The 27,782-nt window shown below is 37.5% G+C and overlaps 1 protein-coding gene across 1 annotated transcript; it reads left to right on the forward strand.

The window, feature by feature from the left end:
* Positions 1-1,437: 1,437 nt before the first annotated feature.
* Positions 1,438-8,661, forward strand: CXCL13 (C-X-C motif chemokine ligand 13). Its single transcript, XM_049790305.1, has 3 exons — positions 1,438-1,501; positions 3,509-3,641; positions 8,577-8,661. Exons 1-3 carry the CDS (start codon positions 1,438-1,440, stop codon positions 8,659-8,661), a joined length of 282 nt encoding a protein of 93 aa, XP_049646262.1.
* Positions 8,662-27,782: the final 19,121 nt, after the last annotated feature.

A 27,782-nucleotide genomic window follows, 5' to 3' on the forward strand; every position in this document is an offset into this window, starting at 1 on the left:
TTCATTTCTAGCAATCTCTCAGCTTCACTTGTTGGTCCATAGACAAAAATTTACATAGTTTAGTACATAGATTAGTACTTAGGTATACAAATTTTCTTGGATCTAGAAGAAAATCTGGTTTAATTTTAAAATAAGGAAGAGACTTTTCCACTGTGAGGCTGGAGAAATAATACAGCAGATAGGGCACTTACCTTGTACTCAGCCTACCTTGGATCAATATCTGATACTACGTATGACCTACCAGGAATGACCCATGAACACTATCAGATGTAGTCCAGCAACCCCAGCCCCCAAAGAGAAATTACTCCATAATTTTCCCTGTTTTTGTATACATGGTGATACAAAGTATGTTGACCATGAGCCAAGTTATGTTTTTGATGTTTCCAACAAAGACATCACTGAAAGCTACTTTTAAAATAGTATATTTGAACCGGAGCTGTATTACAGCAAGTAAGGCACTTACCATGCACAGGTTCAATCCCTGGCATCTCATATGGACCAAAACTAGATTTTAGAATTTCTCACGAATTAGCTACTTGACTCTAGTCCTTTTTTAACAGTGTAAACTGTAGTTTACTAGAAAATTATTTCTCAGTGTACTTTTTTAGTTACCTTTGTCCCTATGCTGTCCCGATTTTTGTTAAGACTATTCAGTTTTACTGAATGGTTCAATGTGGCTCAACATCTGATAAAATGTTAAAGACGCTCCCCTACAATACCTTCAGTTAAAAAACTTGCTCTCCACAACCAGAAAGATTCTCTTCATTGAAGCCATTGTTTCCCTCCCTTCCTCAAGACAGGTGTTCAGTGAGGAGACACACATTTTTCTCTCTCCATAACCATATATTTTAGAGTAAACTAAGAGGCAGTAGGGGTAGGAAAACCATAATCAGGTCAGTAAAGGGATCTGTATAGAAAGACATTTATTAGGTCTATGTTTATTTACTGGGCACCAACCAAAGGCTAGGTAGGCTCTTTTGCAGATGCTGGGATATAGGGATGTGCTCTAATTTCATAGAGCATATATTAAAAAACCATTGAGAAAGTCTGTTGATTCCCTCACTGGAAGAAATAAAGTCACTATACCAAATAGTGATCAGACAATGGTATGCAGCCTCCAAACTGCTTTTTCCCTTCCTTCCCACTTCACATTCCTCTAGTGGCTCTGCCATTGGTATTCTCAAGAAATACTATTCATACTACTAGTGCTTTAGAGAAATGTTATTAAAATAATAAGGATTCATAATCAATAAGAATTAAAACCAAGCCAGTTCAGCAATAATTGGTGGTGGGGTGTTTAAACTGATGATACAGATGAGCTGCTAAAGATGAAGAGAGTAGGAGGAGCTAGGCCAGCTGCACAAATAAATAAGAATTTCTGTGCTGAGAACCCAGTTTAGACACAGAGCTGAAGTCGGCACTCCACCTTCAGGCAAAATGAGGTTCACTCCAGGATTTCTGCTTCTCATGCTGTTGGTCACCAATCTTCCTACGGTCCATGGTGAGAACTTACTCTAATGCTTTCATTTTCATCTGAACTGAAATGGTCTTCAGTTACTGATTTTTTTTTTCAATTCTAAATAAGGATGGAATATGGCTAAAGGGAAAAAAAAACTGCTAGAATGCTACTAGATTCTTAAAGTAAGGTACTTAGAAATTAAAACTCTTTATATTGTTAAGTTTGTTATCCATAGAAGGAAGAGATACTAGATGCCCTTGAGATTTATATTTGACTTGTCTGTTCCTAACTTTTTCAGATTCAGCTGTGCTATAGTGCCATATACACCTTCTTTATTCTGTCTCTCTATGCTATCCCTTATGATGAAACCCTTTGTAAAGCCGAAGGATTTTATAACCTCAAATCAGCTGGTTTTCTACAGAGAATGCTTGACTCAATACTCTATGATTAACTCTGACATGAATCATTGTACCAACAGGTACTTCATGCACATATTGTACAAAGAAGCAGACTTCTAATCCAAATTTGATGGATTGACCATTTTTGTGTAAAAGTAATTAGTTGGTTGAAGTAGTGAATTTTTATACTTGTGAAGAAACTGGGGTATATACAGAAGAGCATCCTTATCTCATATAAAGAAAACAGATTTTGACCTTAATATAAATGGAATTTTTTTTTATATTTTAATTTTGTTTTTATATGTCATTTTCATTTTGCAATACCTTCATTTTTCCTACCTTGGAAAGTTTTTATATTGCTGCTGAAAAAGTTCTTGGCTCCACTATATAATTGTTGTTTGGATATTGGGTGAGTTTTAACACTTTATGATGTTTTAGCTTTTGCTACTTTGTTCTATTAAATTGCAAACATCTTGAGAGCTGGGATACTTTATGTGTAATGCATATCAATCACAGTGGAGGCACAGGACTATGAGATTAAATAGTGCATTCATTAACATACTTGAGATACATTACTAGTAACTTTCATCAAATAAAAATCTGAGTTTTAATGATTGGTTTTGTGTGATTATGACCTATTTTCTAAACAAAAACATTCTTTTTTTTGGGGGGGGCGTTTGGGTCACACCCGGCGGTGCTCAGGGGTTACTCCTGGCTGTCTGCTCAGAAATAGCTCCTGGCAGGCACGGGGGACCATATGGGACACGGGGATTCGAACCAACCACCTTTGGTCCTGGATCGGCTGCTTGCAAGGCAAACGCCGCTGTGCTATCTCTCCGGGCCCACAAAAACATTCTTCTGTGATATTTACTCAAATAGACAAAGGTAGGGGAAGTGGTGGGTTGAGAGGGAATATACTAAAAACTCTGTTACAGCTTGTTTCTGTTCCAGATGCTTTATAACCTGGAAGTTGGAGTGAGATGAGTTGATTTTATATGGTGTTATTTGTAACCCAGTCACAAATCCCCATAATAGTAAATTTCAATTTTATTATATTGTTGAATCCCTAAGACCAATATGATGCTATCAAGACTTTCAATAGGTGTTGTAATTTGGGGGAGAGGCCATGCTCAGTAATGCTCAAGGGATACTTTTGGTTTTGCACTCAGGAATCATTTTTGGTGTTGCTTTGGGACCATATAGAATGCTGGGAGTTGAACCCAGGTCAGTTGCATGCAAGGCAAGCACTCTACTTGCTTACTATGGCTTTGGCACAGAGCTGTACTTTTAAAAGTTAATTTTATTTTTAAACTTTTTACATAGAATGTTTGAAAATAATCAAGCCAAGAGAAAGAAATTTACAGAATTTATTATTGGGGCATTTGTCTCACCCAGGTTCAGCCCCAAGCACCACATATAGTCTCTGAGCACTAAACCTCTATAAGGGAGTGATCTCACAGAAGAGTCAGGAATTAGCCCTGAGTGCTTCCAGGTGTGGCCAAAAATAAATAAACAAATAAATAAATAAATCATATTGTAGAAAACATCAATTCAGAAAGGTTTAAATCCACAGTATACAATATTATTAATCATGTTGTAATTATAAATTTAATAGAAAAATAGACTAAAATGATTGATTCTATGTTTACAGGTATTCTGGAAAGCATTTACACAAATTTAAAGTGTCAGTGCATGAAAATATCTCGATCTTTTATCCCCTCACATGAGATTAAACAGGTTCAAATTTTCCCTCCTGGGAATGGATGCCCCAAAGAAGAAATCATGTAAGTTGCAAGAAAAATATGTGTTTGATACTTACCTCTCAATGAAAATAAGATTATATGTTGATATGCAATATCCTTTGCTTAATTTTCATCAGAACAACATTGGTTTGTAACATTATATGTTTCAAGCATCCCACATTATGTTTTGATATATTTATACTACTTTTTATTACTAATAAAAATTACATAAGAATATTAAAGTGGGACCGTGAGATTGTACAGCATATAAGAAGCTTGCCTTGCATGTGACTGACTTGGGTTTAAATCCCAGCATACCATGGGGTCTCTGAAGCATCACTAGGAGTGATCTTAAGTGCAAAGTCAGGAGTGACCCAAAAAACAAACAAAAAAAGAAGGTCAAAGTGCTGGGACTAGAGTGATTGGGACTAGTATTGTGGATAAGGTGCTTGCATACGACCAACACAACTTCTATGCCAACATCCCATATGTTCTCCTGAGCAGCTCCAGGAGTGATTCCTGAGCATAGAGTCAGGTGTAATGCCTGAGAATTACTAGCTGTACCCTTTTAAACAAAACAAAACAAAACAAAACAAAAAGAATACCAAAGTGCCTTACTTTGAATATTGCTAAAGTTACTGAAGCTAATGAGAATCATTGGTATTTGTTAAATACTCAGCAGTAGCACTGAACTAAGTGCTTCATATGCATTCTCACATTTTATTTGCTCTATTCAGGTTTGTCAATCCCTATATCTTTATAGATGCAGAAAATGAGATTTAGGGAGGTTAGCTACTTGTTCAAGGTACATGATAAAAAGACAGTAGTAAACAGGACACAGACATCTAAGCCCAAATCAATTGAAGTACAACTAGTCTAGACACCAATTGTATACTACAAATCAAATTTGCTAAGAGACAAAGTTTGATCCAAGTCTCTAGAAAGGATAATTATAAGATATGATGAAGCTGCTAAAATCACTCTAGTGGTATTCATATTAAATATAGAAGTAGGGACCGGAACTACACCACAGCGGTAGGGTACACACTGCCAACCTGGGACCAGCCCGGGTTTGATCCCCTTTCATTCCAAGGGGAGCCCTGGCATCCTCGACCATCCCAATAGTCCCCTGGACCTGCCAGGAGCTATTTCTGAGTGCAGTCACAAGTAACCCCTGAGCGCTGCCAAGTGTGGCCCAACCCCCCCAAAATAAATAAATATAGAAGTATATCAAATAAACAGTTTGTACACTTTAAAGTTATACAATGTGCATATAAAATATACAAAAAAGGAAGGAAAGAGGAAGAAGGAAGGAACTGTCCCTGTTTTCTTTATTTCCAAGTTCCTTTTTATCTACCAAATTTCATTTAGCACCCGAAGTCAATATTGTTCCCAGGGAAGTTAAGGAGCAAGAAAACAAGCATCTACAATAATAATATACTTAGTCAGAATGTCTGTTTTAGATAATCATCCTTTAGCTTTAGGTTTACTGATTTTGCTCTCAAAACTTTAAAAAGCTAAAAAAAAAACCCCAAACAAACAAAAACAAAACAAACAAAAAAACAAACTTTAAAGAGCTAGGTTAAGGAAACAGTAGTGACTACAAGAAATTTAATTCATTGAAAGATCATGACCCCTAGTTTCTAGAACCATCCTGTTTCTGTACTACCAGAAAAATGTGTATATACTCAGCAAATCATTTTTCCACACCAAATCAAATAAAACTTAACATTCATACATAAAGCCCCTGATAATATTTACTGCATTATTTTAGCAGTATAGTGTTAAAATGAATCATACACATATACTTTCTTTTTTACTACAACCAGAAAACAGTTTTGTTTCAATGATGAGGATCAGATGTTATTGATCTCTCTATGACTTAAATAAGTATAAGGGATAATACATGTACACATATCATATATGTAATACTCAACAATATTGTACTATTGCATTACTAGTTTAAATGAAGGTAGTATACATTTGTGTGCAATACTTAGAACTTCAAGTTCCTCTCGGATCTATCTTTAATGGACCAAAAACCTTGAAGTATTAAGCATAGTGTCATTCTAAAGGCACCTTTGACTTTGTCTTCATTACTATCTCTTTTCTTAGAATGCTTTAAACTTTCTGGAATACTTGCATGAAACACATTTTGTTTGTCCTATTTTAGTTTTAGTTTTTTGTGTTTTAGGTTAGTTACATTAAAAATAATTAATGGTGGGGCCGAAGAGTTAGCACAGCAGTAGGGTGTTTGCCTTGCATGCAGGACAGTGGTTCGAATCCCTGCATCCGATATGGTCCCTGGACCCTACCTGGGGCGATTTCTGATCATAGATTCAGGAGTAGCCCTTGAGTGCTGCCGGATGTGACCCAAAAAACAAACAAACAAAAATAATGGGTAATAAATTTTATTAAAAAGGCACAGAACTTCTGCTAATATCATTGCCAATGAAAATTCTAATAAAGGACCGGAGAGATAGAACAGCGATAAGGCGTTTGCCTTAAATGCAGAAGGACAGGTGGTTCGAATCCCGGCATCCCATATGGTCCACCGAGCCTGCCAGGAGCGATTTCTGAACGTGGAGCCAGGAGTAACCCCTGAGCATTGCCAGATGTGATCCAAAAACCAAAAAAAAAAAAAAATAATAATAAAATAAATAAAAATAAAAGAAATTCTAATTAAACACACATATGTGTGTTTTTATATGTATCTTTTTATATGTATCTTATAATAAAACATAATAAACACACAAATATCTTAAAATGCAAATATGTAAAGCTGAGTTTTGACCTATGTGGGAGTAGTTCTTCAGGCTGTATAGAAAACTGAAATTTCTTCTTTGTTTACTTCCTTTGCCGTGAATCAAATCTTTAACCTTTAATCAGGAGAATTAATTTACCTTAATTTTCTTTGTCTTTGTATTGAAATGACTAAAACACATCCAGAGCAATAGTGCAGTAGTTAGGACATTTGATTTGCATGTAGCTAGCCCAGCTTCAATTTCTGACATCCTTAAGGTCTCCTAAGCACTTCCAGGAGTAATTCTGAGCACAGAGCCAGGAGTGACACTCTGGATGAGGCCCAAAACATAATATAAATAAATAAATACATAAACAAGCAGAAAGTTGAAAATCTTTCACCAAATTTCACATCTCTGAATTTTAACCAGACATAGGAACAAAAGTTGAAAATTATAAGAAATATTTTACTTCTGCTATCCATGAGGAGCAAAAAGTCTTTCAATGTATTTGACCAGAAACCTCCTTCCTTTGTGATCTTGGAAACCAAACTGAAAGACTCTACAAAACCTAACTTTTATAATTCTGACCTCTGACTGAATGTTTGTGGAATTGAGAAAATACATGTTATCCAGACGAGCTTACTACCTGGCACATTACAAATACTTGATTAATATTAATAATTGTTGTTGCTTTTTTAAAAAAATGGATCACAGCCCATGGTAATTAGTGGTTCAGGGCCATTTCCAGTGGTACCTGATACAGGGTTTGGTGGTGATGGAGTCGGTAGGAGGCATCTGAGCCAAACTATTTGCATAATTGGTACCAGAGGATCATTAATACCAGCATGGAGCTCACAAACATGCTAGGCTTCTGTTCTGACACTTGAACTATATCCCCTGACCTGTTGACTTTTTTTAAACTGCTGTTTAATTTCTTTCTTTCTCTTCCTTTATTTCTTCTTTCTTTCTCTCTCCTTTCTCTTCCTTTCTTTCTCTCCTTTATTTTTCTTTCTTCCTCCCTTCCTTCCTCCCTCCCTCCCTCCCTCCCTCCCTCCCTCCCTCCCTCCTTTCTTTCTTTCTCTTTCTTTCTTTCTTTCTTTCTTTCTTTCTTTCTTTCTTTCTTTCTTTCTTTCTTTCTTTCTTTCTTTCTTTCTTTCTTTCTTTCTTTCTTTCTTTCTTTCTTTCTTTCTTTCTTTCTTTTCTTTCTTTCTTTTCTTTCTTTTCTTTCTTTTTCATTTTTGGGCCACATCCCCTGGTGGTGCTTTCTGGCTCTGTGTTCAGGAATCACTCCTGGTGGGCTCAGGGGACCATTTGGATGCCAGGGATCAAACCTGGCTTGGTCGTAGGCAAGGCAAACACTGTACTCACTGTTCAGGTCCTAATTACTAGCCTAATTTCTTAGCTAGTAAAAGTCTCACAATTTGTGTTAAATATAATGTAGATGTCACTCAGAGCCAATAGTACAGTGGGTAGGGTATTTGCTTTTCATGCTGCCACCCAGTGTTCAGTCCTTGACACCACCTATGGTACACTATAGATGGTACATAAATGATATCCTTTAAGATATCCCAAGAAAATATATATATGTATAATTAATTTTAACATCATAATGCTAAAATAATGCAGTAAATATTATTAGGGGTTTTAATGTACACAAGAAGTGATACCTGAGTATAGAGACAGAGATAGTCTATTTTGTTATCCTAAGCCCAATGGAAGCACACTTTATTTTAGAGGGACAGAGGGTGCCAGGGATTGGACCATACCAGTGGTGCTCAGAGGCTATTATTGGCTCTGTGCAAAAAGTGACTTCTGTAGATGACCATATGTGATGCCAGGGATTTGACCAGGGTCACAGTTAATAGGCCACATGCATGGCAAGTACCTTGCCTCCTGTGCTATATTCAGGAGTGATAAATTTTTAGGAGTTGACCTCGGAGGTGCTTATTGATACATCTCCATCTCATGTAAAAGTTGTTAACAAAACTCTAACTTCAGACATTAGATGCTATCAACTTTGTTTTCAGTTCTATCAGTTCACACATACCAACAGAAAAAGTGTTTTATTTTATGTTTAGACCTCCCAGTGCTATAAATTCCCCCATTCCAAATCCAAAGCTGCCTACCTCAATTTTATAACGGAATTTTAATTTTCATACCAACTCTTAAATAAGGACTGACTAAAATATAATAACTCTTCTTTCTTATTATTTTTGCTTCTTCCTCAATCCAGATTAGTGAAGAAAAAAGGAAAACCTGTATGCTTGAACCCTCAAGTCAAATGGATACAAAGAATACTGAAATCACTCAGGAAGTAAGTCAGACATAACAGGTTTCATATTCCTATTTTAACCATGTCCTGAAAGATTTCCATTTTCTGGGGGATCAAAACTCAGAGCTTTGGAAATTTCTGAAAAGTTTCTTAGTCAAATGTTTATTCTTTACTTACACCAGATAGAGTTGATGTTTACTCATTTCAGCATCTCAGTAAGCCAAACTGAAAACTAGTATTACAAATATTCTTCATTTTCTCTCTCCATTTTCTCTGCATAAATCTTTCTCTAAACATAACTTTGTTTTGTTTTGTAGACAAAATATTACTTCAACTCCTTGAGCTTCAGTGATTGAGAAAACAGATGTCTGATGCCAATATCCCTCTGAGAAGACTTGCTTTGGGTTTTATTTTTTGTGTTTTGTTGAATCATTTGTAAGAAAAATAATTTTCCTCATATACACATGCTTGAGAATACATGTCAAAATCCCACATATTCCTACTGTAAGGTTTAGTTTTGTAATGGTTGAATAAGAAAAAGAAATTCCCTTATCTAAGCAAGAACAAAAGTACCTGTAGAAATAACCTTACTGGCAAATTTAAGCTTTTCTAATTATACATATTTAGAATATGTTTCCTTATTCATAAGGGAAGAAAGTTTCTTTGAGGATAGTTATTTACTTTTGTACCTATTGTTTAAATTCTGTGTTTCCCTAGAAAATAAGGAAACAAAAATTTAAATCTCAAATCTAAACTTGTTTCTTAAGAAAATGAAGGAATATTTTTGATCATTTTATACCCTTATATAAGCAGGTCTACATAAGAGATTCAAAAAAATTGCCTGGGAAATTCCTGGAATTTCAAAAGGCTGACAAGAGGGTACTGTCTACACACAAATTAGTCTCCACTTAGAAACTTACATTTGGGCCAGAGGGTCGGGTGTTTGCCTTGTATGTAGCTAACACAGGTTCAATCCTTAGCATCCCATATGGTCCCCCGAGCCTGCCAGGAGCAATTTCTGAGCACAGAGCCAGGAGTAACCCCTGAGTGCTGCTGGGTGTGCCCCCAAAATAAAGGAAAAAAAAAAAGAAAAACTTACTTATGAGTGGGATACTTCTTTAAAAAGTTTCTTTCAGATATTTTTGTCACTGATGAAAACTAATAACACTGTTTCCTGATTTAAATTCATAGAAAATTACAGAAAGAAACTAAAAGGTACTATTTGAATATATTTGTTTGTACGTTTGCATTGACAAACAATTTTTCCCCATACCTTTAGCATTAACTTCAAAATTATCTTTGTTCTTGAGCATATGATATATTAACGCTTCTTCTTATTCTAATGGTAGTTAATAAATTTTATTAAACATTTTACTTAATTATGAGCAATTCATTCTCAATAGAACATTCACTCAAATTTAGTGATTTTCTGACTCATTATAATGAAAAACAGAATTTCATCATGCTACTTTTTCTTCGCATGCCACTTGCTTTTTAAAAGTAAGCTAAATTAAGGGCAAAGAGCAGTACATGGGGTTAAGGAGCTTGCTTTTCACATGACTGAGTCCATTTCATCCCTGGCACTGTATATGATTTCATGAATGATCCCTGAGCACAGAGCCAATGGTAAACCTGAGCACAGCCAGAAGTAGCAAAAATCTCAGATAAAAATCAAATAGAAAAACCCTAAATTATGTGCATAAAGGTGAGTGAAATGAGTTGTGATATCATCACCGTGGAGAAATATTTAACTAGGTATGAGGTCCTTATAATAAATTAATTGTGATTTTCTCCAGAAATTTCATACTCTTAGTAGACACATTTTCATTATCATTATATAAATTTTTAAAGTTTTCAATGTTTTAGTTCACAAAATTTTACATAGAATTTCACAGAAGGAGCAGATACTTAAACCCCATACATTTCTTTCCCTTCCTCACAACCTGGTTCTATCCCAGCCCACCTTTCACTCTCTTTTCTCCCTTCCCCACTTCCAGCTCTCAGATTAGCAGTGAAGAACTATCACAGGCTCCATTCCAAATATCTCCAGGATGGCAACTATATCTGACTTGACTTTCATTTTTCTCTTTTTATTGTTTGGTTTATATTTATTATGTATATTTGGTGGGATAGTGAAGCAAAAAATACCTTTAAAATACTACATTTTCTATTTCTATAATTCAACATTTGTATTACAAATACAAGTTATATTAACAAGCACATAATGCACACACAAATAAATTAGGCCATCCAAATCCTTCCAGCATTTTTTTTCACACAAATTGTCAGAACTCTTTCTTTGAGAACATTCTAAGAGATCACACCTTATTTTATTCTTTAATTCTGTTCTTCTTTGAGAAAGCAATTGAATAATTAGGAGCTTCAAGTAGGAAATATTGCCATTTCATCTAAGTATAGGAACCAACCATGGTCAAGGATTGGAACTTTAGGTATCACTCCTGGAACTCATACTCTTATTTATTATATTCCTACTCCTATTATTATTCATACTCTCATTCACACTCCTATCTCTACTTGCATTAGAAGAAATACTGAAAGTTGATTTCTGTCACTAATGGCCAATTGCAATCAATTATATAATGAAGCCTCCATAAAAACTCCTAAACAAAGTGAATTAAAGAGTTTCAGAGTTGGTGAAAATATTGAGGGTCTAGGAGAGTGGTGCCCCTGAAAAGGACATGGAAACTGAATTCTTCTCTCCCATCCTATGTTCTCTGTGTTCCTCTCATTTGTTCATTCCTAATTTTTATCCGTTATAATAAGTCATCAATTAGTAAGACAAATCTTTTATGTTTAGTGAATCATTCCATTGAAATATTAAGGTCAGGATAGGGAGTGGAGGAAAGGAGCTGTGCACATCTTGTCACTTGTTATTAGCTGAGCAGAAACATGAATGTCTAAGCACCCTATTGCAGTTGGACTCTAAAGTAGAAGCAGTCATACGGGTCTGATCCCTTAACCAGTAGTATTCACATTAATGACAGATAGAATCAGAACTGAATTGGAATACTGGACACCCAGTTGATATCGTAGAATTAGACAACGGGTTACTTCCAGCAAACATGTGAGGAAAAAATTGTCACTAGCCCTCTACGTGACTCTGATGTTATTAAAATTCAGAATGCATTGTTCTAAGCCCTAAGTTCTTAGCCCCTGTAGTACATTAGAATCACCATGGGAACTTTTATTTTATTTTATTTGGGGCCACATCTGGCAATGCTCAGGGGTTATTCTTGCCTCTACACTCAGGGATCACCCTTGGCAGTACTCAGGGAACCATATGGGATGCTATGAATCAAATGCTGATCGACCACATGGAAGAAAAGCACCTTACCTGCTATACTATCTCTCCAGCTCTATTAAGGACACTTTTAAAAATATATCAATTTGTTTAAATTAGGATTTACATACAGTAACCGTCACTCTCATTTTTTTCTTTTTTTGTTTGAAGAACCATGATTTACAATACCCTTCAGGATAGGAAACTTGCATACAATATTTCAGTATCATATCCTCCACCAAAGTGTCTGCTTCCCTCTACCATTGACAGAAGCCACAAAACTTTGGGCCACATCTCTGGGAGTTTGAATTTAGTTTTTGTGGTTTTGATCATCTACTTCATACACTTTCACAGAAAGACATAGGAGTTGGGGAGATGTTTCTGAAGGAGGGCAATTTTCCATCCTTTTCATTTGTGTATGTGGTTATCTAATCATTCTCCCAACTCCCCCTTGACTTTTCCATTCCTTGTCTTTGTACAATACAAACAATAAAACACTTGTTTTAGAAAAAAATTGACAACAGGTTCACTTCTATAGATTCTGTTGCCTTTAGCCATTTTTCTATTCTTATATTATGTTTCTTTATATACAACATGTCATGCTATATCTTTCCCTCTTCTTTGACTTCACTCAACATACTTTCCAGATCCATCCATGTAGCAGCAAATTGTATGTTTTTTTTTCTTAAAGCAATGTAGTATCCTATTGTATATGTACACCAGAGCTTTGGGGTTGGAAATATATTATGGTGGGTAGGGCATTTGCTTTACTTGCAGGAGACCCAAGTTCCATCCCTGGCACTAGGGGCCATCCCCTAATCCCCACAGGAGTGATTCTGAGTTCAGAACTAGAAATAGATCCTGAGCCCCTCAACACCCCTTGACTAGTCCAAGAAATATCAATAAATTGAAGAATGGGTAGTGAAAAGAGGACACAAACATACTGGGCACAAATTCCCGGTTTTCATTTCCATTCAGTGAGTCCTCAAGAGTATCTCCTAAGGATTGCAGAATCTTCTGCCAATTGACCAAACTCGGAATCTTAAGGTCTTTCCTCTTAAGATATAGTCACCAACCCGGCAATATCAGCATCATTTGGGAGCATGCTAGAAACATTCTGAATCAAAACCTGCATTACGCAAGATTTTCTGAGAGTTTATATGCAATTAATTCTGAGAAACTCTTTTTTCATAAAAAAAAAACACAACACAAAACAGTTCATTATTAGCAGTTGGTGCCAATTTAAAGAAAAGTGTACTTGGATTTCTTTTATACATCAGCTCAAATAAGATGTGAAATCATCATGGAGCATTTAGTCAAGCTGAGATCAATTATTGTGTAGCAAAATTAGCATTTCTAAAGTACTTTATAACAAATGGCTTGTCGACTCACCCTTTTTGCCTGAATCATAGCCTGGACTTTGTGTCTTTCATGTGCTTTATTTGCATATTCTGCCCTTTCTACCTCCCACCTTCTAAAATAAAAACAAAGTTATGCAAAAAAATGACACAATGATTCTAACTTTAAATAAAAGGAATAAGGAGCTGAAGTGATAGCACAGTGGTAAGGCATTTGCCTTACATGCGGCCCAGCTGGGAAGAACCCAGGTTCGATCCCTGGCATCCCATCCTGTCCTCGGAGCCTGCCAGGAGCAATTTCTGAGCACAGAGCCAGGAGTGACCCCTGAACATCTCCAGGTATGGCCCAAAAACTAAAAAAATCATCATAATAACATAAAATAAAAGGAATAGCTACTTTTTAATTATCTGTATTAATAAGTGGAATTTGATATTGGATGGAATTCCATAGACATTCCATTTCCTATTAATGTTCCATAGTGTCCACAAAGGTAAAAATAATTTAAAAAAGCATTAGAATTAAGTTAAAACAGTTCACAGTAGTGGTATTTATGCTTTAGACTTCCTCTCTGACTCTGGCCAGGAGAGTTAAATAGGTAGTTTAGAATGGCTGCCCACCATGCCTCAGAGTCTGAAGCAGCAACCAGCTTCACCATTTGTGTGCTGACAGTTCACATCTCTGAAGAAGTGCCCCCAGGAAAGGATGGCCGAGAGGATCAAGGAGCAGGACACTGGAGAGTTGAGAAGGTAGTCCAGAATTTTATTTTCTTCCCTTTTAGTTAAAAGTAAACAAACACAACTTTCTTCTTATTCTGCCCTTCTTTTATTATCCAACTACCTATATGGGATTAATAAAAATAAAAGATTTTTAAAAATTTTGGATCCAGGGCCAGGGTGATAACACAGTGGTAAGGCATTTGACCTTGCATGCAGCCACCTGGGGTGAACCCAGGTTCAATTCCCAGCATACAATATGATTCCCCTAGCCTGCTAGTAGCAATTTCTGAGCACACAGCCAGGAGAAACCCTTGAGCTGCCAGGTATGGCCCAAAGTGCACACACACAAAAATGGATCCATAATAGGAGGTACTCAAGCCTATTACTGACCCCGTATTCAGGGATCATTCCTTGTGAGCTTTGAGACCAGGGTTCAAACCCAGGTCAGCTGCAAATTTTTCATTCAGAACTCTTAACTGCTTGACTTATGGATTCTCTGAAGGAATCAGCTGGAGACTTGCTGAGGTAACTCTTGTCACCTGTGCTGCTGTGTGAAAGGTAGGATGGTTCCTCCTTACATAAATACCTCTAATTCCTGGACACTATGGCCAGTTTGATATCTACCAACTGGAAGAGATCTCAAGGTGCCACAAAATCAGTCTCCTTTGTCACTATGGGAATGTTATTTTAATATATATAGACAGTTAACTGCTGCTGCAGCGCCTATGCCCTGTGGACATGAAGGTTGCACATTGACAGTGGAGAAATTTATAAAGCATCGTATGAAGTTCCAGGAGTCAACCAGCTTTATTTCATGGTTCTATCTTTCATGTACATTTCCTCAGATGGCTTCCTTCTATGCTAAGCCTTTTTCAAGCAGCCACTTCTCTGCTCCTTCACTGGCTCTCCGGCCTCTGTCTCCCTTTGTTGACTCTACTCTCCTTCTTATCTCCTCTCTCCCCAAAGGCAGGCTCCTCTACCTGACCCTTCAGGTGTGGGCAGTTCTGATCATTCAGGTTGGATAAACAAGAAGTTGGAAAAAAAAATAAAGAAGTTAGGGAGGGGATAGCCACATTCTCTACCTTTTTTATATTATTACACAAGCACTACTGATAAGTTTAGACTATCCAAAGGTTTTTTTTTTTCATAAGCTTCTCTAAACAAAATCACAAGAACATTTCTGCAGATAATACAGTTCTGATATAAGCTGCTACATAAGATCATAATAGAACATCTTAGTCCAGCTCAAGAAAGCCGTGAAAAGCCACCATAAGGTCAAAGCGCTCACCATTGTTGAGTTCTTTTTGAGTTCTCAGGTCCTTTGCCCATATTCAAGCGCCAAAAGACAGTCCACATGTGTTGGAAGGGGGATAGTGAGGCCTTTCTCGGCACGACTGGCTCCTGCAGCCCCTAGTCTGGCGGGTCTGAAGGTTGCAGGGCAACGGAGAAATTCACAAAGCAATCAAATGAAGTTCCAGGAGTCAGCTAGCTTTATTTTGTACACCATGTACATTTCCTCACATGGCTTCTATGCTAAACCTTTCCCAAGCAGCCACTTCTCTGCCCCTTCTCTGACTCTGTCTTTGTCTCCCTTTCAACTGCTCTTCAGGCTTCCTTGCTGACTGACCCCCTTTGCTGACTCTAACTCTCCTTCTTATCACCTCTCCCCCACCCCGGCAGAATCAGTCTCCTTTGTCATATGGGTAGAGCTAGCGAGTTGATTTTTTGTTTTTAAATAATATTTGGGCTTTGTGCTCAGTGATCACTCCTGACAGATCTTAGGGGAACCATAAGGTTGGCAAGTCAGCCGCCTGACAGAAAAATGACTATACCCCTCTGCTATCTCTCAGGTCCCAGAAAGTTCATTATTTGGGGTTTCTGAGTGTATGACGGTTTTGTTTTGTTTAAATATTAAAAGCTAAAATTCCAAGAAAAATTACCTGGGGGCCGCAGGAGGCAAAGTCAGGGTGATCCTTGAGTGCAAAGTCAGTAGTAAGCCTTGAACATTGGGGGTGTGTGACCCAAACAACTAAAACAAAACAAAATAAAAAAGATTCCTCTAGGGCAGGGCCACAAAATGTTGTACAAGGGCCGCAATTGGCCCGTGGGCTGCGAGTTTGATACCCCTGCAAGAAAGCCAACCCAGTTCAATCCCTAGCATCACAGCCTGAGTATGGCCCCAAAAGCAAAATATAAGTAATGAAATAGAATCACATGCTAAATTCTTAAGATTATGTATGAAAATCCTGAGTTGTCAGGATGGACACGACAACTTTTCAGTAGGGATCCAATCAGCATTAAAAGTTTTAACTGTAGCAGGGGACAGAACAATAGTACAAAAGAAAGGGCACTTGCCTTGCATGCAGCCAACTGGGGTTTGATCTCCAGCATCTCTATGGTCACCTAGGCTATTCAGGAGTGATCCCTGAGTGCAGAGCTAGGAGTAAATTCTGGGCACAGCTGGGTGTGACCTAGAATGAATATACTGAGTTTTGACTGCAATAAAATTAGGAAAGGTTTTAGGACTCCATGTGAACCTATTAAAATTTAATTTCAAACTCCAGTGCTCCTAAATCAAAATAAAGTACAGACACGGTGAAGATGAATTAGATTGCTTGGAATCCACTTATTATTAATGTCTTTAAAATGTATGTTTTGAGCCAAGGACATTCACTCTACTTGATATTTTTATGACAATTTGACATTTAAAAACATGTACCATTTCATCGAAGCTGTTTTAAAATTTTTAATATATTATATCCTGAATAGGAGAATTAAAGAATACTTAGAACTTAATCACACTAATCTCTTCATTGTTAAATATTATCCATCTTCCTAATTGTTCCCTATTCATTATGCTCATTTACTGAAATGTAGTTTTAGAAATAATAAAATAACTTACTCAAGACTACTGTGGAGAAGATTTTACGACACACTTTTTGGATTCTCATTTATCTTTCCGAAACTTCGAATTTTTATGGACCTCCAAATTTGTAGATCTGTCATCTCCATATTTTTTTGCAGATTTCTTTATTATCAATAATTTTTATTTTGACCAAAGTGGATTACAAATCTTTCACAGTAGTATTTTAGGTACATAGTGACATTGAATCAGGGGCATTCCCACCACCAATGTTGTCCTCCCTCCACCCCTGCTCCCAGCATGCATCCCATATCACCCCTCCTTTGCCCCCAGGGCTGCTAGTATAAGTGGTCCCTACTGTGTCTAGCCTGTTGTAGATTGGGTATAGATTCTGTTGTAGTTGGCTTTGGATTTGGTGTTCACGTCTGATCAATTTTTATTTCTACTCAATGTTCATACGACTGTTTGGTCTTGGTGCCCTCCATTATTTCTCCCTCAATTTGTGAGGCAGAACAAGTGTCATCTCCATATTTTAAAAAGTTGTTTCAAAATTTCCTTATGCTCTGAAGAATGAAAAATTAAATCTCATTCAAGAAAAGCCTTGAAAAAGTCACAAACTCTGCATGCCCCATGTCCCATATTAGAAAAAAATCCCTGAACATTGATTTTTCCTTGAATCCTCCATGGAGATATTGAAGGTAAGGTGTAATGTTATAGCTTGTATATTTAGAATATTTGATGATCATGATAACATTTTAATGAAACCATGATATAATATTATAACTTATTTTATATTTAAATGAATCAATTCAAGAAATTTTAAGCAATTCTAAGAAGTGAACAATGTTAATGTGTGTACTGTGACCCTATTAATAGGTGGCTTTTTAGTAACTGAAATTAGGTGACATGTATAATCTATTTTTTAAAATATCTTTCACAAGGAACATTCTTTCTCTCTCCCCCCCTCCCTTCCCCTCCCCTGTGCCTGGCTCTATGCTCCTAAATGCAGAAGATGCAGGTATCTTCCATCAAAAGCCCTCAGTGTTAGATACAGAGAGGTAAGAATTTTGGTCACCAAACCAAGAGGCAGAGAAAGCAATGTAAGTAGAAAGTAGAGGATGGAATCTAAAGATTAAGACTGCCACAGCCATACATGCTCCATTCCTCATTGCAGGTTTCCCTACTTGACAGGCCTAAGTTATAGAGAAACTTTAATTCGCATTAGTGATTTAAAAAGTCTTATCTAAAATAACTTTTTAATCTAAAAAATGTAATTTTTTTATTAATCCCTAACAGCAACAAAATCATTGATATCTTTCCAACATCAATAATGGTAACAAATAAACCTGGTTTCTGCTCATTTTTTCAAAGCTTTGCTCATCTCTAGACACTGAACTCAATGGTGACACGATGAGGTCAAAAGAACTGGTTTGAAAATGAGAAGGGCTGAGAAAATAAGAGGTAAAAGTACAGATTTGTCTTCTTAGTTTTTTTTAAGTAAGGGCCACTTTGGGGAGAGCTCAGCCCTAGACAGGCCGCAGTGGTTAGCCAACAGTGCTTAGATCTGCCAACGTGTCTAGAAGGGCTTTATTGAGACTGGGGCCATAGATCCGCATCTAGCCATGTGAAGTGGCACGATGCAGGGCCATGAATGGCTAAAGAAACTGTGGTTTATCTACACAATGAAATATTGTGTAGCCATCAGAATAAATGAAGTCATGAAATTTTCTTATACATAAATGGACATGAAGAATTTTATATTGGGTGAACTCAGTCAGAGGGAGAGAGATGAACATAATAATCTTATTTACCTGTGAGATACAAGGAAAGTAAAATATAGTGTGGGGAGGATATCCAGAGACAATAGAGGTGAGGAAGGAGGACGAGTCTATGGTAGAAAGCTTATTCGTGATGGAAACTCTCAGCAAAATAGATGTGGAAGCAACTTTCCTCAAGATAGTAACATTATCTATTAAAATCCCACAGCCAACATTATTCATAATGAAAAAAACTAAAAGCATTTCCACTAAAGTCAGTCACTATGCAAAACTGTCCACTGTCTCCACTCTTATTCAATATAGTACTAAAAGTACTAGCAATAGCAATAAGGCAAGAGAAGAAAAATCAAAGGAATCCAAATAGGAAAAGAGGAAGTCAATCTATCTCTATTTGCAGATGACATGATGATATACATCGAAGACCCTAAAGAGTCTACAGGAAAGCTCCCAGAAACAACAAAGCAATACAGCAAAGTGGCAGGTTACAAAGCTCATATGCAATAGAGAGTTGCATTCCTTTATACAAATAACAACTCAGAGGAGAAACAGATCAAAGAGTCTATCCCATTTAAAATAGTGTCCAAATGCACAGAAACCAGAATCTTTAACTACAGAAACCTGACACCAATAACAGCTAATGTTCGAAAAAATTTCACTGGGACCACAGAGAATGACTCAGAGCTTGGACAACCTAGTATTCCTGGAGTCCAGCATCGGTCTTATGCTAGAAAACTTCAGGGGTAAGATCTCCTTGTATTTAGGCCAAGGCTCTTCCTTTCCACTTCCCCCATATTTTTCTGGGCCTATGCAAACAATAATAATTGCCAGTCTCCTACCATTGTTACTGTATTTTTTTAACTCTTATCCTTTAAAAATAAAGAACTTACTAAACTTTCTGCTAGTGCTTTAATGAATTCATTAGTGCTTCAATAATTTTCAAAAATATACTTGCTACTGAACTTTTTCTTCTTTCCTTTCTCTTCCATCTCTTTAGTTTTTCTTTCAATTTTCTATTTTGTTAAATTATGTTGCTTTTGGTCTTCCTAAAACAAATATATTATGATCAGTTATGCCAACTATGTGATGCATTTTCTTTAAATAAATTAAAAATAAAATAAAAGTGTTCAGGGAACAAACAGTACAAAATGCAAAAAAAAAGAAAAAAAAAAGTCTAAACTACCAAGTACCTAGGAATCAACCTAACAAGAGAAGTGAGAGACCTATACCACTAAAACTACAAAACACTTCAGAAAAAATTGAAGAAGACCTAAGGAGATGGAAGAACATTCCATGCTCATGGGTTGAAAAAAATCAATATAATTAAAACTACCATTTTATCTAAACTACTATATGGATTCAATGCAATCCCTATTTAAATTCTGACAACATTCTTCAAGTATTTAGAACAATCAATTATAAAGATTGTGTGGAACCATAAAATACCTAGGGTAGCCAAATCCATATTGAAAAACAACGAACTGAAAGGCATTTCATTACCTAATTTGAAGCTCTACTACAAAGCCATAGTTATCAGAACAGCATGGCATTGAAACAAAGCCAGCTTTTCTTAAACCAATGGTCAGAATAAAATATCCAGTGATAAACCCCCAAGTACATAGTCAACTAATCTTTGACAGAGGCCAAGAATTTCAAATGAAACAAAGAATTTCAAATGAAACAATACTATTCAACAAAGAATATTGGAACAATTTGATAACTATGTGTAAGAAATTAAAGATTGTTTCATATCTCACACCCTTTAGAAAAGTCAATTCAGAGTGGATTAAAGACTTTGAGATTAGACCCAAATCCATAAAGTTCATTGAGGAAAACATAGGCAGAATCCTTCAAAACTCAGACCTCAATGAAGTATTCAACAATAGGATGTCAATGGCAAGAGCTATAGCAACAAACCTAAATAAACGGAACTACATCAAACTAAAAAAAAAAAAAAAAAAAAAACTACACAGTTTAAAAGAAGACAGCCAACTGACTGGGAGAAAATTTTTGTACTCAACACATCAGATAAAGATTTGATATCTAGGATATACAAAGTAGTCACAAAGGTTAACTCCACAAAATCTAAAAATCCCATCAGAAATGGGGAGAGGAAATGAACAGACATTTCTCTAGGGAAGATCAACAGTAGGCCAACTCATGAAAAAATGTTCATCATCATTTATCATTATAGAAATCCAAACAAAGACAACAAACAATGAGGAAGGCATATATCACTTATAAGTGGTATTTAGAATAACTGCACAAAGGAACACAATGGTCTAAATGTAGTTATCTTGAACACCATTGGCTCAAGAGTATAATGAGGAGAAGGAAACATGTTGAATCAAATAATTAAAGATGGGGCTGGATGGAGGTGGATGGCATCCCAGGCCACGTGGCTCCACAACCCCCATCCAGCCGGCGGGTCCCAGGACCAGGTGAACGGCGGAATCAGACTCACTCACAGGCAGGCATCAGGAAGCATCAGCTTTATTCATGCCCTATTCACCACATGTGTGGCCAATATCATAACCAATTAAGCATTCAGCCATTCTAGGCTACCCTGCATCTTAATTCCTTTCAGCCATCTTCCTTTGACCTTCATCCTGGTCAAAGACCAAAAGAGGCCAAGACCCAAAAGCCAGAGAGCGCAGCAGGGCAGAGACCTAATCCCCTCGCTCAAAGGTTTATCTACCTATTCCAAGACCCCTCCCAGGAATGGGCGGGGTCTTGCAGGTAAGGTCACACCTAATATTCAGTTCCCAAGACCCCTGCCAGAAATGGGCAGGTCTCAGATAGGTACACCTAAATCCAGGGTGGAGTTACAGAAACAAACTTAGTGGAAGAGGAAAAACACAAAAGCTTCTATTTTCTTTTATACTTCAAAGAGACCTGCAGCAACAGTTACAACTGTTTAGATTGAGCAGGTGTCCAATCAACTGCTTTTTATAGAGGTCTATAATAATGTTTTAATGCTTTTTGGGGGGTTGTTTTTGAACCACACACAGTGATGCTCAAGGGTTACTCCTGGCTCTGCACTCAGAAATTGCTCCTGGCTTGGGGGACCATATGGGATGTTGGGGGATTGAACCATGGTCTTGTCCTAGGTCAGCCACATGCAAGGCAAATGCCCTACCACTGCGCCCCTGCTCTGGCCCCTGCAATTTATTTTCAATTCAAGCCAGTTTACTATTATATCATAATGCCCATGTTTTCAGATTGCTTTCAGGAAAGGAACCTGGATGCTCAAGACTGTTAGACAATACTTCATGGTATAGACTCCTTTTACAGTATTCATTACCATACTGCCTAGTATTATAGACTTGAAAATTACGATTGTTTTAAGAATGCTCTATGCATAAACTTAACTCAGGAAGCCATTCTTCAGCATAGTTTACCCTACCTCCATGCTATCTCTCTGGCCCCAGCTTCATATATATATTTGTTTTTTTGTTTTTGGGTCACACCCAGCAGTGCTCAGGGGTTACTCTTGGCTCTACGCTCAGAAATCGCTCCTGGCAGACTCGGGGGACCATATAGGATGCTGGGATTCGAACCACTGACCTTCTACATGCAAGGCAAATGCTTTACCTCCATGCTATCTCTCCGCACCCCCCCCAGCTTTATATTTTTAAGCACTCTGACTTATTCCACTTGGGTCAGTTTTTCAAATGCAACCTATGTATTGATATTAAATGTCTGTCTCTATGTGTGGGTGAGTGTGTCATGGTGGACATCTCTATGTTTGTGTAATGTCCATCTACATTGTACAGAATGCTTGTCTGTGTTATATATAGTCCTTCTTCCTGTTGTATATAAAACCCTTCCTTTCCCCACTCCCTGGTAACCACTTTACAATTTCTTTTCTATTCTTTTACCCTCCCTCTCACCCCTGAATAACAATTCCTCCCTATTTAACCCTTTTACCCTCACTTTTTACCTCCTCAGGAACTGAAACATAACCTCCACCCCAACCAGCTGCCAGCTGGCTCCCAAAACAAAGGGAGAGCCTTCCAGACCACTTTGCCTTGGCCCTGGAAGAAGCTTCAACCAGTGCCACTGTTGATTTGCTCTCTATGGCCCCTTTTCTTCCACCTCCCTTCACTGTGGACTGTTGTTCACTACCTGATTCAGCTCTTGAGAGATTCTCAGCTCGAAGACATTACCTGATTCCTGGCTACTGTGAGCCATTTTTCAGACTCCACAAGACCACATCGCAGGCTTAAACTGTGCTCTGGTTTTAGAGCAGAATTCCCTGCCTTGCCACCTAACAATGAGATGAAACTAGAAGATACTTCCTGACACCCTGACTTCAACATAGGATCTGTGCAAAAATCAATATCTTTAATTACAAAAGCTGGACTGTGATAACTGTGATTGAGGATAAATTTTCTGGGACCACGAAGAAAAACTTTGAGGTTAGACAACTTAGTATGCCTGGAGCCCACAGTTGGTCTTATGGTAGGATGCTTCATGAATAGGGACACCATGTTTTAGGTTAATGGTTTTTTTCTTTGTATTTTTTCCAACATTTGTTGCGTCTATTCAAAAAAAACTGCCACCCCTCCCTTCTTTTTTTTAATCTTTTAGATAGGGGATCCTGCTTTTTTCAGAGAACCTCAGGACATAAATTATTTGTTTAACCTCATATTTTATGCATTCTTTCTGTAAAATTAAGAAGAAGAAAAAGTATGACTGCCAGGGGCCAAGTGGTCTCAGATAAAAAAGATTTCAGATTAAAAAAGACAGAACTAAATATTCAAGCCAAAGTCAACAACAATAGAATCAAAAGACCCAAACTGTGCAATATAAACTTAAAATGGGCTTGCTAATGGTGTTAGGCCTGAGGGACAAAGGGTGGTTGTATAGCATGCACTCTGGAAACATTGGTGAATGGATGTCAATACTAGTGATGGGAATGGCCCTGATTCACTGCCACTGCATGCCTAAAATCCAACTACAAAAGACTTTGTAAATCACAATATTTTCAATAATATATATAAAGAAAATATGGCGGGGGAGAGTGGGTTGGAGGGAAGTGGTCATCAGGGAGGTGAGAGGGAAACTTGACATTGGTGGCAGGAAATGAGCACTGGTGAACATTGTTGTATATTGTATGACTGTAACTCAATCATGAACAACCGTAGCTTCGAAAAAACAATAGTATTAACAACCTTGTAACCATGATGTTTAGATTAAAAATATAAGTAAAACATGAACAAATAATTATATAAAAATTGATTTAAAAGCTATCATATGGAGTCAAGAGAAAGTCTCCTATCATAGAGAATCACACAACTGAGTAAGTCTGTGAGTAGAAGATTCAGGTGTAAAGACTGGAATTTTGTTGCCGAGAAGTATATTTGGGACACAAACTTTGTCTCCTAAGATTTATCACCTTGGGCACTCATACTTCCAGTGACAACAAGATTCTTTATCACAATACTGACCCAAGCTTCATATAAAATCCTTTTCCATTTTAAATGGCAAGCAAATATTTTGAACAAAAATGCAATTTAATTCTCTTTATGGTCTAAATTCTGTGTTTAAGAAATTGACCTAAAGCCTTACAGTTAATTAGTAGCAAAACCAGTGTTGAAAGATGGATTTCCATCTCTCACTCCATTTTCATTTCTTTGTTCTTACTCTTATTACACAATAATTTTTTCCAGGGGGTTACTCTTTGCAAAGTTAAATTTTATTGCAGTGAATAATTGCTTTACCCAACTTTAAAAAATGTGAACATTCTATTTTAGTCACTTAGCTCAGTATATGAGAAGCAAAATTCTGTGTAGAAAAAATAAATCAAAATTATTAGTTTGACCTAGTTCAAATTCTTAATCTCTTATTAATAATATAAAAGCTACATGACCCTGGCTTGATAGTTGCTGATTTTGTTATTTATCTTAAAAATATAATTAATAATATTCACTTCAAATAATTAAGGTAACTTATTTGGAGCTAGAAAGGGTAAAGGGTAAATTCAGGTGCTTGCTTTGTTTTTTTTTTTTTTTTTTTTGGACCACACCCGGCATTGCTCAGAAGTTACTCCTGGCTGTCTGCTCAGAAATAGCTCCTGGCAGGCACGGGGGACCATATGGGACACCGGGATTCGAACCAACCACCTTTGGTCCTGGATCGGCTGCTTGCAAGGCAAACGCAGCTGTGCTATCTCTCCGGGCCCCAGGTGCTTGCTTTGTATGCAACTGACCTGGGTTTGATTTCCAGCACATCTGAAGTGTTATTAAAAGGTGATCAAGGTGGCTTTGCAAATAGCATGTGTCTACTCCTAAGTAGACACATTTCCCCAGTAGATAGGCACTATGACTAAATGAAATCTAACTTGCATCATGGCTATGCACTCAGAAATCACTCCTAGCTTGGGGACCATATGGGACACTGGAGATCAAACTGAGGTCCATCCAGAGTCAGCACCATGCAAGGCAAATGCCCTACTGCTGTGCTATCACTCTGGCCCTGCATAATCCCTATTCTTAAGTTGCTCATTATCTTCAGAGTTTATTTTTTAATTGTTGTTGTTATCGTTGGGAAGCTTTGTGTTGTTGATTTAAAAAAGGTAGATTTCTAGGGTCGCTGATAAATTTTTTCTCCAAAAAAAGGATCAGTAGGTCAAATAAGTTAAAAGGGGCTTCTGTAGTTTGCCTGAAACATAGCAGACATCTGTGTCTTCTCTCTGCTGTCCTGCAGCCTGGGAATTTGATCCTCTCCACCATTGTTCCCTGAGGCTCATCTTCTTCAGAGATGAGCAGTATCCCCCCCAAAAAAAGGGTGGAGCCAGAGGAGCATGGCCACTCCAATTTGCTTCACAACTACATACATCTTCTAGCCAATGAACACCCCACAACACGTAGAAAAAATCCACACTACAAGCGTGACAATGAGGAAACAATGCAGGCCAACAGCAGGAAAAAAAATGAAGATGGTAACTCTGATGACCTGAAAACTGCCAATCACTCAGGGGTGGCAAACAGGATTTTTACCCTCACTCAAAATGCAATATCTGTTTAATATATTATTGTTAAAATTATATGCTTTTCTGTGAGTGTTTATCTGTTTTGGCAGTCACTGCATGGTATGGCTCTCTGACTCTCACAGTTTAAAATTTTGGCTCTTTGTTTTGAACTTGTTCGCCACCCCCATAATTAGTCTCTCAGATATGGAGTTTAGAGAAGAAATATGGAGGATGTTCATAGAACTCAAAGAAAGCATTGATCGAGTTGAACATAATATAATAAGAATCAAGAGGCTATGAAGCTAGAACTCAGAAAACTTTAAACTGAAGTAACAGGTCTGAAAAAACTCATTAGATGAAATGAAAACCTCAATGGAAAGCCTTGCCAACAGGGTAACAACAGCTGAGGATACAATAATTGAACTGGAAGATGTAATGCGTAACAACACCATACAACAAAAGAGATTGGAAAAAATCCTTAAAGCAAATAATCAGACAATAAAAAAATTACTCAAAGAATGTGAACAGATAAAAATAGAAGTCTTTGATAAGCTCAACAGAAACAACATAAGAATCACTGGAGTCCCAGAGGCCCAGGAAGAAAATCATTAGACAGAGTCAGTAGTCAAGGATATCATTGCAGAGAAACTCCCAAGGATAAAGACTGGATGTAACCAAATTCTGCATGCCTGAGGAGTTCCAGCTAAAAAAGACCCATAGAAAAGCACCCCAAGATACATACTAGTCACAATGACAATTCCCACAGATAGGGATAGAATACTAAAAGAAGCAAGAACAAAATGGGAAATTATATTCAAAGGATCATCCTTGAGATTTACAGCAGAAACAGGGCCCAGAGAGATAGCACAGCGGTGTTTGCCTTGCAAGCAGCCGATCCAGGACCTAAGGTGGTTGGTTCGAATCCTGGTGTCCCATATGGTTTCCTGTGCCTGCCAGGAGCTATTTCTGAGCAGACACCCAGGAGTAACCCCTGAGCACCGCCAGGTGTGGCCCAACCCCCCCCCCCAAAAAAAAAAGATTTACAGCAGAAACAGCAGGTTGTCATAAGAAACCCTCAAGACCAGTGGTGGAACATAACGACAAAATCAATAAATGAATGCTTCACCTATAATACTGCACCCAGCCAGACTCACTCTGAGGTCTCAAGGAAGTATACATAACTTCACGGAAAAACAACAGCTCAGAAACTTTGCAGACTCAAAACCAGCCTTAAAAGAAAAACTGAAAGGTCTACTTTAAGACAAGACTGACCAACAGACATACCAAACTTCTACATAAAAATGACAATAAATCCCATGACAATCATCTCTTTAATGTCAATGGACAAAATGCATCAGTTAAGAGATACAGAATGGATAAATGGATAAAAAAAAAACTGAATCCAGGGGCCGGAGAGATAGCATGGAGGTAGGGCATTTCCCTTGCATGCAGAAGGACAGTAGTTCGAATCCTGGCATCCCATATGGTCCCCCGAGCTTGCCAGGAGCGATTCCTGAGCATAGAGCCAGGCGTAACCCCTGAATGCTGCTGGGTGTGACCTAAAAACCAAACTAAACCAAAACAAAACTGAATCCAACCTTCTGCTGCCTACAAGAAACACACCTGAATAGTCAATACAAACATAAACTCAAAATCAAAGGCTGGAGGAAAATCATCCAAGGAAACATCTCCCTTAAAAGAACTAGAGTGGCCATGTTAATCAGATTACACTAACTTTACACTCAGAAAAGTTATAAGGGACAAAGATGGACATTTTGTACTAAATGTACTACTGCTCCGACCCCAGTGATTGTGGTCTTGATGTACACAATTATCACATGGCACCACCATTCAGGAAGGTTCTTATGTCCAGAATTATAGGAGACTGATATTTTTATCTATCATTACTATCACATTTATTGTGTTGAATATACTCTTTATTTTGGGGGTGGGGTACACCTGGTGGAGCTCAAGGTGTTACTACTGGCTCTACACTCTGAAATCATTCCTCCAGGCCAGAGGGACTAAATGGGATCGAATCTCAGCCTCTTGCAAGGCAAGGACCCCATTCACCTTGCTATTGCTCCGACCCTACTCTTTGCATTTTAACAGCTGGAGAGCTTGTTTTGAGAGTCAAGACACGCTATGTGCTGAGTTATCAAAATTCCTGATGAATC

The sequence above is a fragment of the Suncus etruscus genome, chromosome 16 (assembly GCF_024139225.1).
Source record: "Suncus etruscus isolate mSunEtr1 chromosome 16, mSunEtr1.pri.cur, whole genome shotgun sequence".
Taxonomy (NCBI): Eukaryota; Metazoa; Chordata; class Mammalia; order Eulipotyphla; family Soricidae; genus Suncus; species Suncus etruscus.

Coding starts and splice junctions, on each gene's coding strand:
- CXCL13 (XM_049790305.1), top strand. CDS start 1,438: ATGAGGTTCACTCCAGGATTTCTGCTTCTCATGCTGTTGGTCACCAAT. Junction 1,502..3,508: donor CAATCTTCCTACGGTCCATG/GTGAGAACTTAC, acceptor CTATGTTTACAG/GTATTCTGGAAAGCATTTAC. Junction 3,642..8,576: donor TGCCCCAAAGAAGAAATCAT/GTAAGTTGCAAG, acceptor TCCTCAATCCAG/ATTAGTGAAGAAAAAAGGAA.